General features: G+C 30.4%; 1 protein-coding gene across 2 annotated transcripts in view; it reads left to right on the top strand.

The window, feature by feature from the left end:
• Positions 1 to 11,821, top strand: part of LOC107454095 (sorbitol dehydrogenase) — a 68,375-nt gene extending 56,554 nt beyond the window's left edge. For both annotated transcript variants that reach the window (XM_071184127.1, XM_043043781.2), the window contains exons 2-8: positions 166 to 199; positions 3,324 to 3,488; positions 5,827 to 5,986; positions 7,781 to 7,899; positions 8,517 to 8,582; positions 9,033 to 9,208; positions 11,407 to 11,821. In XM_071184127.1, the coding sequence (XP_071040228.1) occupies positions 166 to 199; positions 3,324 to 3,488; positions 5,827 to 5,986; positions 7,781 to 7,899; positions 8,517 to 8,582; positions 9,033 to 9,208; positions 11,407 to 11,685 (999 nt within the window). In that variant the 3' untranslated portion in view covers positions 11,686 to 11,821. The remainder of the gene's footprint in view (positions 1 to 165; positions 200 to 3,323; positions 3,489 to 5,826; positions 5,987 to 7,780; positions 7,900 to 8,516; positions 8,583 to 9,032; positions 9,209 to 11,406) is intronic.
• Positions 11,822 to 16,457: the final 4,636 nt, after the last annotated feature.

The raw sequence follows: 16,457 nt of genomic DNA, 5'->3' as shown, positions 1-16,457 counted from the left end.
GTTTTGAGCAAACTAACTTTCTACTTAGGATATATTATTTATTATTCAAATTCTTTCTTTTCATTATTAAGAAACCTTGTTTATAATTTTTTTTCACAAATGAGCTCTAAAACATATTGTTTTTTATACTTTACCTCCTTATTATTAATATTACTTAAATTTCAGGAAAATAGAAAAGTTCCTGAACCTCAACCAAATGGTATGTAATTTTTTAAATTTATTTTTTCGATATTGCACAGTTGAATACAATTAATAATTTAATTGAGCACCCTTTCATGTGAAATGTAACTTAAGAAAAATAATTATCGTTCTTGAATGAAAAAGCGACTTCCTATTAAAGGAATTTATTAAATATATATATTTTTTCCCCAATGGAATTGACCTTGCATAGTATTTTGCAATTTTTTCATATAATAGTATTATAAGTAAAAAATTCAAAATTGACAACATTTTTCCAAATTCTTGATTTATGTAAAGTAAGTATTCCTACAACTGTATCAACTAAACTATTTATGAGTTTAAGTAAATTAGTTGATAATTTCTAACTATGATTAACACTTATTTTTTTTAATTTACTAACATAAATAAATTAACAATAATAATGTTAAAAAAACAACTTTTGAATCTCTTTAAAAAAGAAGACTATATTAACATTCAAATACTTGATATTTGGTGTCATTCATAAACTGCAAAAGAAATTGAAACTTTTGAAATGGTTCCATCAAATTGAAAATATTTCCTGTGATATTTCTGCCGCAGTTTCAGAGGAGTTTAGAAAAATAAAACAAAAGTGAAAGAAAAAAAAAACGCAACAGTTGAACTTAAAAAATATTTCATAATTGGCTAGTGATTTCCTCAATAGATTTGTACTTTTCACTGAAATAAAAGTAGAAAATCCTCCGTTTTTTTAAAAAAAATTTAGGAATGTTATTGGAGACAGACTTTAATTGAATAAAGAAATGTATCTTATAAAAGTGCCATAAAAATTATGTGTTCTTCTAAAAAGGAAAAACTGAAACAGATGGTGCAGTTAAGATCTGTCTGCGTTTTTCGAATAAGAAGTCTATAAAATCGAGCTCTTACACGGAGAAAAACGTTCTTGTAAAATTGCCGCACTGCTATAGCAATGACTTTTTTCATTAAAAAAAACATAGTTTGGTTAATAAAACCAAAATAAATCATACATCATTTTCATGTTCATATGGTAACGGATAACGGTTTACTGAAAATTCTGGTTTTCAGAATAGTGTTCTTATTTCCACATATTTAGCAAAAATTACAGAATTGAAAAGTAAAGTGTATAAATGGGTTTTATGCCATGTTCAAAGGTACCATGATAACATTACTAAATTTTACCACATTTATCAACTTTCAACACAAACTGAAAAACCATATATTGCAGTGAATAATACCAAAATAATTACCAAAATACTTCAGTTAAAACTGCCGAGATTTTTAGTGTTCCTATAAGGCCAGGCATACGGTAAATTTTACCATATTGTGGTAATTTTGACAATATTTTTTTCTCAGAGCTGATTAAGAAAATTCGAGCCATGCACTTTGATAGAAAAACCTTAAAGTAATAATGTTAAATTTTTATGAAATTTGAAAACGTAATATACTAATTAGCAAATTTTTTTTCTTCTTTGATTAAATGTAACGATTTGGGTATGTTGAGTTTTTAACAGCCTAAAATTATCAGGTAAATATAAAAATTTAAACCCTATGTGAGCTAGAAATTTTTTTTTATTTGTGCATATGATTGGAGAGAAATGAGTAGAAATATTATATTAATCCAAATAATTATGGCATAATTTTAAGAAAGACATCTTTTTTTCCACCTCTTGTCACTCAAAACACATTGTGAAACCTTAGGACATAATAAAGTGAAATTTTTTGCATTCGCCCTTTTTAATTCTGATCTTTCTATATTAAATTCACGGCAAATTATTTTGAAAGTTGATGGCGAAAAAAGAAATAAATCTCTTGGAAATTTAAAATCCTTCTATACACTTTCTTTCAAGATAAACAACGTTCAAAAATGAATTTAATGTCATGTAAAATGTTGACAGGAAATTATGGAAAATAATAAACAGCATGATATTGATAATATATATTTTTTTTTGCTTAACATTCGATGCTCGATAGAACGACCCTCGTGAAATCGGACATGATAAGGTGAGGACGTTTGATCCTGAGTGCTCAAAACTACGGTAATTCTTTACTCTCTTAACTCCCTCAAGAAAATTAATTCTTATAAAGCACTGTTCGACTTTAGTTTCAATTTGGATACTGATAGAAAAAATTTCAGTAATGCGACTTTATTTTTCTATACTAATATATAGGTAAAAGTAACGCTTAAAATAATACTTTATAAGTGCATCGAAAATAATAAGCTCTTTCTGGCTGCCATTTATGATAAATAACATACGTTAGGATAACTGCGACAAACATAAAACCAAACATATTAATTCGAAAATAGACTACACAAGAGATAAATATTTCACAAAAATAGTGAATTCAATTATCAAATAAGAAAATTACGATTAACCCATTTATTGTGTCCTTTGCAAAGAATGTTACATATCTTGTGAATGCATCCTTTTGACTAATAATTGAGTGGTTAGGGTTCTCCATTCTTCAATTATAAATGCGAAATAACCAATGATTTGACCGTAAATTACGACCACTAAAGGTAAGAAACTGGGAAGTCAGGCCATTTTTCTTTTATTAAAGGAGAACTCAAGGTGTTTTACATTTATTTTGTGAGTAACATCAAAAGAAATAATGGTTTAAATAATAAAAATTTTTCAGTATCAAATGACTGTGTAAAAAATTTTCAGATCAAGTTGCGGTAAAAAGTACCTGCACTTTCCGCAAATTTTTCTTTACCGTGAAGTCCATTTTTGCCCAGGAATTGAATCCAATATATATTACAGTAATGATTATTAGACAACAGTGATTTGCAATAAATATTACTGTAAAAATTATGGTATATATGAGTTATTGTTATATAAAATTAAACGGTAAAAAGGAATTTTACGTTAAAAAGAACTGGCACTCTGGGTGCCGGTACATTTTGCCATAATTTGATCTAGAATTTTTTTAGTGTAATTTTTGGTCGGTATATTGGAATAAAAGGTTTAGTGTGGTTCATCTATAAGAGATTTAAATAACATTGAGTCTATGGAATACAAAGCGGCTCTCAATGCATCTATCACTATAATGGAAGGGTCAATGCAATGGTGATCGTACTAAAAAGAGTGGACATTATTTCATTTGGATTTCACATCAACCATACAAATATTTATTTTCTTTTTTAGAGGTCTTACTTGAAATTCAAAGTGTTGGAATCTGTGGATCTGATGTTCACTATTGGAAAAATGGTCGAATAGGCGATTTTATTGTTAAAGAACCTATGATCGTTGGTCATGAATCAAGTGGCAAAGTTGTAAAAATTGGTAAAAATGTGCATCACTTAAAAGAAGGTATGCTTTCGATTTAATTTGCCAATTTGATTTAAAGTTTTCTTTCAACTGACATTTAATTTTTAAAGAAATATATTTGTTGCATTTAAGTTAAATTTTTAAAATAAGGTTTATTCTAATTAGTTAGTTTTAATTTTTTTTGACTGAAAGATAAATTCAGTTGTTCTACAAGTTCTCAATTTGATGTTCTAAAATTAGTTATATCACTTTATGCATCCAATAATAAGTCTTTATAATAAAATATAAATAAAGTCTTTATAATAAAAATCGTATTTAAAGTTATAAACTACTATAAATATAATGCGTTTCAATAGTTTGTAAAAAATGTGTTGATGTAAAAAAAAAAAAAAATTGAAGCTAATAATATAGTCTTATTCTAAACTGTTTGAGTGTTTTTAAGAAATAATACAAACTTATTGAGTATTAACTACTAATACTTTATAAGTCTAACACATTGTTTATCATCGACAATAATTAGGCTAAGTTATCAAGATCGAACCCACTGCCTCATCTCTCCAGCGCTAGTGATTATTTTGAATTACTGGAATCTTATTACGCAATATTATGAAAAATGAAAAAAATTATCAAATTATTCAATAATTTTCATGATTACTTCATTGGAATTTTTATGAATAGCTTCTACATGACTACTATTATTATTATTTTCAGTAAAAGGTCTATTCTTGAGATAAATGTGATAAGCCATTATCACGCGTATCATTACTTTGAAATCTGGTTCTTCAAATGAAAGTGATTAAGATTGAAGGAATACTCTCTTCATCATTTTTTTTAATCTAAATATCAAAAACTTTTATCAATCCGTTTTTTTATCTTTAACCAAATTCGTGTTTTCAAAGCAATTATGATAAAGAATCACGCACTAATACCATGAAAGTACAGAAAGTTAAGACTATTTTAAGATTTCAAAATTCGCCATTCTTAATCTCTAAACTCTTGATTAAACAGAAGCATACCCTCCAACTTATGAGGATTTTGAAAATAATTCTTTCTAGTGGTAGCGAACCAAAGTAGAAATTTTTAAAGCAAATGGATCTCTCATAAAACTTTTTTCAGAACTTAAGAATCTAGCCATATGGCATGCACTTTTATAAGTAATAGTGGACAAGTTACGCTAAAATTAATTTTTTTTAAATATTAAGACATTAATTTTGCTACCGTCTGAAAAGATGATTTCTGAAACTACGGAAATTCCGTAGCAGTTGGAGGGTATGCGGAAGGAAAAAGTGTGTGAAATGAAATATTAATTACTTCACTGCAATATTTATAAAACAACTCCTCTGCCGCTATTATTTTGATTCAAAAACAAAAAATCTAAAGAACTTTGAAACTAAACGTTAAACTAAATTTGATTTAATGAAATTCTTAGAGTAGTTCCATTAAACCAAAAAAAAAAGAGGAAAAAAGAAAAAAAGAGCAGTGAAAACTTCTAATGGTTAGTCCGACTACAAAAGAATTCAAACGCATGACTTTTTAACTTACATTATCATCACCCAACCTTTTTATATTCAGTACTTTAGCTTGCCTTTTCGCCAAATTTTTTAAAATTTTGAAAATTATTTTTTGTTAAAATTTTTTTTTTGTTAAATTATTTTGTAAAATAGAAAACTAAAGGGATTTTGATCCAAACGTTAAGGCAAACTTGATTTCATGAATTTCTTAGCCCGTAGTTCCATTAAACTGAAAGAAAAGCCGCAAAAATTTCCAATGGGTTGTCCGACTACAAGTAAACTTAGCTGCACTACTTCACAACTTACACTATCATCACCCAGCCATGGCCAAGCACTTTACCCCATTTTTAGGATCGGTTTAACATCCATGCTAGGAATGCCACGTAATTTTGATCCTGATCAGACCATGGTAATAAAGCCTGATTTGGTATCTCTCTCACCAAACTTTACCAAAACCAACAAGAGGACTTAGCAGCACATACACGCTGGTTGTTTTGTCTGCCTCCAGGATCGAACTTACTACCCCAAGTTCTTTTAACCAGCTGTGTGAGCAGTGCCTTAATCGCCTGCGCAACCGACCGGAGCTTACCACTTACATTAAACGATATATATATNAGGTACTCTTTTTCACTTTTACTTGTCACAGATCTTATAATTTCTCATTTTCTATTATATATTTTTTTTACTTTTATCTTTAGTATTTTTGCTTTTTGCCTTAGATTATTTTTATCAATACAAACATAAAACTTGAACTTTCCAAATAATAAATAAAGAAAAAACTGTCTTAATTCATTTTTATAAAAATTATTTAGTTTCTTCGTTTCGTCTTGAGACTTCTTGATAAGCTAGTGTGATTTTTACATATTTAGGTGACAGGGTAGCTATTGAGCCAGGTGTACCTTGTGGAAAATGTGAGTTTTGTAAGAAAGGAAGTTACAATATTTGTCCAGATATAAAATTTTGTGCTACACCACCATACGATGGATCACTGTGCCGTTATTACTGTCACGATGCGGATTATTGTTTTAAGTAAGCTACTTTAAGATTAAATTTTCTATGACTATATGAGTACAAGTATTTTGTACTTTAATATGGCGATTTGTCATAAACTTCGTTCTTTTAGTGAAGTTGTCATTCCTTTTAGAGGAAAAAAAATGATTTAAATGCACAACGAAGAATGAAAAACAAAAAGGACGGACATTCTAAACACCGAATTTCGATGAAAGAACCCAATTTTAATGATTCATGTACCTAGTCATAAATAAACTAATTAATTGGGGCAGGCGATATTGCATGTTAAGAAATCAACAACAAAAAATTCGTACTTTCTTTGAATGAACATATTTGTTTTTAAGACGGATATAGATTCTTGACCTCTCGAAAATGGGGGTTGCTAAAATCTGATGAAAATGGTTTAACAGAAAAGAGAAATCCAACTGTTCGAAGGATCGATTAAAATTCCATTCCGTTCCAAACTGTTAATTTCGGCGTATTTTGCCATAATAACTGAGTATTCCGAGAGTATACAAACAAAACCGGAACGTCAAAAAAAGAAATAGTCGCGTCAATGCTATGATGTCAGAAGAGGACCTTTAGTGTTTGTTTGTATTTTGGGATAGATGGGGAATAAAGGTAAAATTTTGCATAAAATAATTATTTATTATTTATTTTAATCAAGAAATACCAAATTTATTGTTCTTAAATCTACGTAGTATCTCACCTCATCTAAGTAGTATAAATTACAAAACCCAAAATTTGAAAGCTATCGATCGATTAGTTCTTGAGGAATAAAAGTGTAAAAATACAACTTCTTTAGAGATGGCAAAATATGCAAAAAGTGCATTAATAAAGTGTGAACGATAAGGCGTATTAACTTTCAACTGCACTCTTACCTCGATTAGGGACGTCTTCTTGCAAGATTGTGACTTCCCCTCTTACATTTTTAGCATAAATATTCCAAATCCGTTGAAAAGAAAGGCATATTAATTAAGAAAAAAAGAATATTTTTGCGTCTTATTTAGTAACTTAATATCCTCAGAACTAACAAATTAGCCTATTTCATTTTAGTTTCTTAGGTTAACGCAAATATTGAGCAGTAATAGGAGAATATCCGATATAAAGATCATAGTTATTCATGGTATTTAATGCATGCATAGTTCTTGTTCTTAGACAGGACTCTATCACTAAATTAGACTTTTGACCCTAAGATAAAAATAACATAATAAAAAAATATATTTATCATTGACAAATAAACATGTATCTCCATCTGCAGAATTTAAACATGAATGTAGCTTAACTTTTATGCGTATTTTATAATTTGCAAAAAATAATATTCTGTTTTTAAAGCATTCACGCATGTATGATGCAAGATCATATGAAATGTACTAGACAAAAATTATCCAGAGACGAAATTAACAATGAAAAAATAAATAAAAAGAAAATTGAAATAAAACACACACACAATTTTAAATTAGTTTAGTGCAAAAATGTTAGGAAACCAAATTAAATTTAAATAACTGCGATCAAATTAGTTGGTAATACGGACACTTTGAACTCTGTAAATTCTTAAAAATTAACAATTTAATGTAACAAAATGAAAAATTTGCATGTGTATATGTTTCTCATACTGTTGCAAAATTTTGAAATTGTCCTTAAATTGTACAAAAGCTGTGAGGGATCATTTTAGGCCTTTAATAAGTTTTGCAGATACTCAGAAGTTTTTGAAAACAAAAACTTTACTAAAAGATTACGACTTGCTTGGTTTTTAAAAGTTTAGACATAACAAAAGAACATTTATTTTAACAATGCTTTTATCGTAATTAGGCTTCCCGACAATGTAAGCTATGACGAAGGTGCCATGATTGAACCACTTTCTGTTGCTGTACATGGTTGTAAAAGGTCTGGTGTTACTGCTGGCAAGTCTGTCCTCATATGCGGAGCTGGTTTGTAGAATTTGCTGATGTTGTTTTGAAAATCGTTTAACTCTTGCTTTATTTAATGTTCATTTTTAAATGTCTTCTTATCGCTATTTTTATTAGAGTGTCGCATTAAAAGGTTTTACCGTTATTAAATTTTAAAGTTTAGTTTTTGTTTTTTTTTTAAATTATTTTTTTACCATCCTGAAAGACGGGGGGGGGGGGCAATTCAGTAGCTTATTCATTACCGAATAATTTTCCATATCATTTTTGCTAAAATTCACTGTTCTATTGTCTTAGATTCGAAAATCTCACTGAACATATCTTACAGTGTGTGTCACAAATTATTGACCATTTTTTATGATTTATTGTAAATATGGTTAAAATATTAAATTCACACCTCGGAAGCAGATAATAGTAGCTAAATTTTGTAATTTCTAATTTGCAAGTTTTAATTTGAGGGGTAACGAATATCTACTCACTATAGCGTACAGCCATGTCCCCTAGAGCCTACCAACCTCAATCGAGGTACTATTCTCAATTTAAATTTTTTTTAAATTTTTTTTCAAGAGTGAACTTTTTCTAAATTTTATCCGATTAAAATTTTATAATCTTTATTATTTTAATATTTGTATTCTTTTTAGGACCAATAGGCTTACTAAATATTCTAGCATGTAAAGCCATGGGTGTTTCAAAAATATGTGTCACAGGTGAGTAAAATGTAGTATTTTTCTGCATCTTATATGTAAGTTAATAATAAGTGACGCTATTTATTATTAGTGCTGTTCTTCATACACCTCAATACTAAAATAAATTAATAAATTAATTATTACAAATAATAATTAATCATAATTTATTAATTATTCATTATAAATAATTAATATTGTTAAAATGTAATATAAATATAATTAATTAATATAATTAATGTAATTAATTAATATAATTAATTAATAAGATTAATTAATATAATTAATTAATAAGATTAATTAATATAATTAATAATCATGGTTAAAATAATTTAATAATAATATTAAATTAAACTTTGAAAGCATGATGGCTACCTTTTTTTCTTTTTATTCAACTAACAGACGTTTAAGAAATTATTAATATTTTATCCCAAGCGTTATCAGCTAATATTCTGTATTTGTTTCTTTCAAAAGATATATTTGAAAACCGTCTTTCTACTGCCCAAACCCTTGGTGCAAAAAATACTGTATGCGTGAAAAACATGGAAATCGAAGCCGTTATGAAAGAAGTGATTGCCAGGCTTGGTGGGCAACCAGACATAACCCTTGAATGCAGTGGAGCAGAACCGAGTGTAAAACTTGGTATGAAGGTGAGTTTTCGAAAATAATAAATTCAGAAATATTGAAATTTTATCAAACTTTAATAAATTACATAGAAATGTATAGTTTTGATTTAAGAGGGGATGCTGCTTCTTTCATTGTAGTAAATTTTAACAATGTATTTGTGGGGAGAGGAGTATTCGACCATGTCAACCGTCATCTATGAAAAGGTACCCCGACATAGAGTCGAGTTATCATGTCTTATATACTAGTGAATTGTGGTTGTAATTTTGTAGTGGTAGATGCGCTACAGTACTCCCCCACTAGAATTATATCTGTGATAGAATTCGATGAGCAAATACCACTAGTTGATTCATTGCTGTTTTGTGAGAAGCCGGGAGAGCTGTATTAGGATCACCGTATTTTTTGAGTGCTGAATGTGAGAGGTGTATTAACTTCACTGTCGTAATCGCTCCTATGTTGCCGTTAGCAGTCGAGTAATCACAAGTATGCAAGCCGACGTTATGTGTGATCGAGACGAGACTGAGTAGCAGCAGTGCGAGGAGGTGGATAATGTCGCAGTCACAAGTAGCAAGTCAACTGTTCAATGTGGATCATTCATCGAAGTAGGCGTGTTCATATCGAAGTAGGCGTTACTGCCAAGGTAGGCGTGTTCACATCACGCCCGAAGGTCACCAATGTGGGGAGAGCAGTATTCGACCATGTCAACCGTCATCTATGGAAAGGTACCCCGACATAGAGTCGAGTTAACAAGTTTTATATGCTAGTGAATTGTAGTTGTAATTTTGTAGTGGTAGATACGCTACACATTTAAAGAGGGGATAAAACACAAAAAATAGTTAAAAATAATGAGCTCCGCCCACAGTTCGTTGAAGCTCTCAAACCCATATGGTGACTGTTTAAAATATGGCGACTATTTTAAAGTTCTATGACCACACATTTAGTAAAAATACAAAACTGAAAAGTAAATGTAACAGAATAGTTGGTTTTTATGTGCCATGTTCTAAATTATCATAATAAAATTATCAAATTGAGTAACATTTACAAAATTTTCTCACATATAATACAACAATATTTTATTATCATTATTCATTACCAAAGTGCTTCGTTAAAAATTATCAAACTTTTCGGTGTTCCCCTAGAATGTATCATACACTTTAGCATAAATGCTACATAAATATAGAACCAGAAACATGGTAAATTTTATCATTTTCTATTTGTTTTGACCATAAGTTTTGTCAGTGTTAGTTAAACAAATTTGAAATGTGTCTTAGGAAATTAAATCGATTAGCAAATTGAATCAATAAATAAATTACTGAAACTAATTCCACTTCAAAAAATTTAAATTTTTATCTTAAATAAGTTTTTTAAAGAATTTTTTTTTAAAATTGAAATAAATGACATGTTATAGAAAAATCTTTAAAAAACAAAGCAATAATTATGGTTTTACAATCCAATTATTCATTATTAATCTATTTAGTATTAACCCGCTTTACTGTTAAAGATTCACAACTTTGTTTAAAAAGCGATTATAGATTTCAGAACTTTAAGCTATCACTATAAAGTTGTCAAATGATCTAACTGTTAGGAAAATAAATTGAAATAAATGACGTACATTAATTATGCTCTTAAAACACAAAACAGCATGACTAATATTCCTTTTTCAGTGAATAGCAGCAAGAATAAATAGAATTATTATTATTGAACCTGCATAAGTATGTATTTAATTGATTCATTAAATTTTTATTAATTAATATATCAAAATTAGTTACAAAGTTTATCAACAGATGACACCGTTGTCCGACAAATTGTTCTACGTTGCTTATCTCGAAAATTCCAGATGAAATATTTAAGCTGTTTATTTAAACCCTGTAGTTTCAAATAATTTTTCAAATTTAATTGGACTCCTCCATGTTTTTTCTGCAAATAATGGTTATTTAGAAAATAAATTTTCGAAGTTTTTCATTTCTTAGCGCCCTCTGTTGACAATTTTCAAATTAATATGGGGATTTAGCGAGAATAAATTTTCCAGTTACCTAAACAGTACTCAACAAACTTTCTATATTATATTTAATTTTAATTCGGTTCTCAAATTGTCAATCACTTTCAAAATACCTGATTATTTCGCAAACCTATAAAGTTAAGTGTTTAAAAATTGTCTTGTTGAATTCTTTCAATGATAGCCGTTTTTTTATTGATATATTTTGTAAAATGTGTCTTCTTATAGGTGACAAAGCCTGGTGGTGTACTAATGTTAATTGGACTTGGAGCCCCCGAAATTAAAATCCCCATAATTGAAGCAACAGTTCGAGAAGTTGACATTCGTGGAATCTTTCGCTACGTCAATTGTTATCCCACTGCCTTGGAACTAGTTTCCAGTGGTGCTATAAATTTGAAACCTCTAATCACGCACCATTTTACACTTGAAGAAAGCATCAAAGCATTTGAAACAGCACATACAGGTGCTGGAGGCGCCATAAAAGTCATGATTCATTGTGGAAAATAAAGTTTAAAAAGAGTGTTAACTCATAAATGAGCTTAATCAGATTAAAATCAGCTTCATAAGTATTATTTTTTTAGTGTAAGCCATAATGTATTTGTCTCGTTGTTAATTATTTCTTAATAAAATATTTTTTGATTGATATTTTCTTTTATTTTCACATTTATTCATGCATATACAATAAGTGATGAATTTCACGCATTATTTATAAAATTTTATTTAAAATTTGAGGACATTGCTTGGTTACAGCAGTAAACAATTTAAGTTGTTAAAATCCCCATTTAATTAATTACAAAAAGGCCATTTTAAATGTTGTGTAAAAGTACGTATTGTCTGCGTAATTAAACCTATGTGGGCCAAGATATCCTGGTTGGTAGGGCACTGGGCTCATGTCCAAGAGGTCATGGATTCGATCCCTGTCTGCCGAAGACTTCCCGTGTAGTAAATGGGGACTGATGCACGAATGAGTGGTGCTGCCCTCCATTTGGGGAATTTTGATCTATGTCGCATCATCACACTTTCGAAAGGCACTCCTTTCTCAATTAATTTTCAAAGCTAGTAGCTCGCGAGCTAAGCTTGTCCAAATTTCATTAAAAACAAAAACAACAATTCTCATCGAAAATAGGCGCATTGAATGATTCAATCCAGATATCTTATAACCTTCGTTGAACAGCCCCCAAATTTAGGGTTTACGACTACTGATGTTTAATTCTGTAGTCTTGTAATATTGAACTTAATCCAGAAGACAAGGAAACTCAAGTACTGGGAGAAATTTTCTTTTCTCCCAGTACTTTTTGATGGAGCTAACCCGCATTTGCTTGGCATTGAGGAGGAACACGATGATCTCCTACGGTTAGCCTGATGCCAAGGGGACTCTGACCCAAGTTCCGTCTACCACTGAAGACATTTTACGTTAGAACTGTGGTCGGATCGAGCCGTGTGCAGAATTCGTATTGACCAGCTATCACTGGGATTCGAACACAGTCCACCTAATTGGAAGGGCGAGCGTTCTATGTACCACTGCTCTAATCTAGCAGTGCCCAGATACTATGCATTTTAGTTTTGAAATTTCCGTTTCGTTTTTTGCTGCCACGATGAAATTTTTGCAATCACCAATTTTCCGTTTACGGGAGTACGTGTTCGTTTTCTGGAGTGTCCGCTTTGCAGGAGTGTCCATAACAGGAGGTTTCACTGTATATATATATATCAGGGAAATATATTNTAATAATTCTTTTGACGGAAGAATATAAAATTGGATTACATTTTCCTCAGCTTCAGAAATATTTGAATGTATTTAGTTCAATTATATCCTTTAATATATGAGTAATGCTGATGAAAGCTAAAAATATCAGAACCATTCTTTTGATGAAAGAGTATAAAGATGGATAACATTTTCCTTAGCGTCGAAATATTTTAATGTACTTAGTTCAATTAGGTCGACCAGGTGGCCGAGTGGTTAGCGCGCCTGACTGCGTAGCCGATGATTGCGGGTTCGAATCCTGCTCAGGGCATGGATGTTTCTTTCTCTCTGTGTTGTATGTCTTTTCTCCTTTGTGTGTGAATGTGACCCGCTCTATAAACGGGTTTGTGGTTGTGTGACGTGGGCGACGCTGCTTCACCGCCGTGGCTTCGCCACAGGTGCCCACTGGGTAACGAGAAGAGAGTAGCAGTCCTGGCATTAAGAGGCCAATGGAACAATACATCCCAAGTGCCCGCCATTTAAAAAAAGTTCAATTCGATCGTCAAAGACAAGAACAATATAGATGAAAACTAAATATATCAGTAAATTAAAAATTGTTGCCATAATGAAAATTTAACTCTAAGATTAATAAGTTAATGATAGTGAGCGGATATGAACCTGAGATGAATTAAATCCCATTTCAAGAAAACTGGGTGGAGAAAGTAGACTTTAGCTGACGTCCCACGAGAGACATGATTAAATTGCTTTGTCCATTAAAATTTCACGTCGAGGTGGATTTTAGCTGATTATATAAGACTTTGCGAAACGAAACCTTATAATTACTTAGATTTAAGATTATTTTCACCTTGAGACTATCTTTATTAAAGGATTCTAAAAACCCTAAATCAACCTCGATTTAAGGTTTTTATATAGAAAGTTGTTTTGCAAGATTTAGGATTAAGGTAACGAGAGTAGAATAGAGAGAAATATCTCGTTTTAAGGTTAGAAGGCTTACACGTAAACCGCATAACAAACGTTTTTGGGTTACATTAAAAGGTATTTGCTGAGAGAAAATAAATCCTGTTTTGCTATCTGGGTATTGTATTGTAGCATTTAACACCTTTTCATCAAAATTTTCTCTGAAGTTACATTAGAGTGAAAATTTCTCAAATTATCCTATAATTTTATTATTTACCATTTGAGCTTATATTTAATGACTCACAAATTATAAAATTAATTTTCAGAGCTGCTTGAGGTTCGCTATGTTGGTATCTGTGAATCAGACATTCCTTTGTGGAAAAAAGGAGTTTTTGGAGATTTTTTGGTGAAGGGCCATGAAGCGAGTGAAGTTGTACTTAAAACAGGTGATAAAGTCAAGTATTTGAAACCAGGTGAGCCTGATTTTATTCTCTTTTAATCTCTACTCTAAAATAACTCAAACTCACTTTGCAATGACAAATTGATTGGAATTTTCTTTCGAATTTAGTTCAATTTTGAAATATTTTGTTGTAGAACATGAAATAACATGCATTTAACTATATAGTGTCCACCTCCCATTGAGGTGTTCGAAGTTTGAATCCCAGCACTGGTTGGTTGATACGAACTCTGTTTTCAACTCCAATCGACTACAATGCTGACATAAAACATTCTCAGTGGTAGACGGATTATGGGCTATAAATCTCTTGCGGTAGGGCTTACAGTTCCGGGGTTTTCCTCTCAACGCAAAGGGGAGGCTAATTTCATCAAAAAGTCTTCCACAAAGTCTAAATGGTCCCACTGATGGATCCAAGAGTTCCCTCGTCTTTTAGGTTTAGTTCAAAATTAGATGGTTACGAATTTGATCATTGAATGTTGTAATCTCAGAATTGGGTTGGTTGTTACAAGCCGGCTGTAAAATGTAAAAATAATATCCTAATTTATCTTTTTTTTTTGCAATTTCATGTTTGTGAAAAGCTGCTTTATTAGCTGCTCTTTATATAGAATGAATATCATTTGAAAACTATCTTGAAAAAAAAAGTTTTTTTATTCTCACTACTTTGTAAAAAATTTAAGTGTATTTTAACAACAAAAATGGTGAAAACTACTTTACTCCAAATAGCTGGAGGGAAACACCAGAGATTTGTTTTCGATTTAATGAAACATCATGGTCAGTTCTGGTTTTTGTGAAACAATAAAAATGTACTTTTACACTTCTTTTGATGTTAAGTAGGTTGCACCATTCTACAATATCCACTTCAGTTCTTAAAAAAAATTTTTTTTACAAATCAAACAAGAATATATTAAAAAGGATTTGAATTAGGCTTAAACAGAAACGGTTGGAAATTAAAGACTGTAAATTTATTTTTATACAATTGTCCTAAGTTTAAAAATTAAAATCTAGCTAGCCTTCTTAAGCAATTAAAAACATACACACATTTTGTTACATAAATTTGTTTGGTAAATAAACAGCAGCGTGTCAGAGAACAACAAATTCACGAAATTTTTCAAAAATTCAGATCTAATTATCCTTCTTAAACAATTAAAACCATACATATATTTTGCTACTGTCATTTGTTTTGTGGATGGATGCGGTATGAAGACAACAAATTCACGTAATTTAGTACTATATTTTAAACAATGCACTGATGATATCCTAAGTACGCCAAAATTGGCGTGTTTGGAAGCGAATTAGTTTCATAATGATGGGAATGCGTGTGATTTGGGAGTTTTATATTATTGTTGTTTAGGCTTAACCACACGGTTTAAATTATGTATGAAGGCTTGATTTTGTGCTAACTTAAAATAAAAAGTTTTTCAAAGTCTTGAACTAACCACATGTTTGGGCCGTTCAACATCAAATTTGAAGAGATATTATACCACTGTTTTTATAGTGTATACAAAAAAAAAACCTCAAATAGCATATAAAAAGTAATTTTATTTGTTTTCTTTGTATTTTTACAGTTGCCTATTATTTATAAATAAAATACTTGCGTGGGATAAGTGTAGTCTGCCTATGGAAAGAAAAGGGAAGCAGAGGAGAGAGAAGCTCCACTGTTTGAAATGCGCCATTTCCCAATACCATAGCAAGAGACGGCCTTAGACTTTCTGACGAGGAGTTCTTTCTATAGGCAAACTATAGCAAAGAAAAGTGTTTGATTGCGGTAAATTTTACCTATCGAGATTGGGCATCAAACGAATCCAAAGCATCATGTTAATAATACTGAATGCAGTTAATCGTTTTTTTTAATGGGTTGAACTACTAAAATCATGTTTTTCGTAACCGAATAAAATCAAATGCCCGGAAAGTGTGTAACATTATAATAAATAATTAAAAAAAACATGAAATTATTGCAGCTTTATTAATTGTGTTGGTATGTACTGCAGTGTAATTGAAGAATCAACGCAAGTGACACAAAATTTCAAATATAGATTTTTATATATTTGGCATCGTTGTATAATAAACGACATATATATATTTTTATAATCATTGTTGCACAGCTGACCCAATTTTGGGTTTACGACTACTAATGTTCAACTCCGTAGCCTTGTTTTTTTTAACCAATCCAGAAGACAAGGAAACCCTTGGATCAGTACCCTCAGTGGTATGATTTGTTATGGG

Source organism: Parasteatoda tepidariorum, chromosome 8 (genome assembly GCF_043381705.1).
Source record: "Parasteatoda tepidariorum isolate YZ-2023 chromosome 8, CAS_Ptep_4.0, whole genome shotgun sequence".
In the NCBI taxonomy this organism is placed as follows: domain Eukaryota; kingdom Metazoa; phylum Arthropoda; class Arachnida; order Araneae; family Theridiidae; genus Parasteatoda; species Parasteatoda tepidariorum.
Note: the sequence above shows the minus strand (reverse complement) of the source record. Positions and strands in the feature narration are given on the sequence as shown.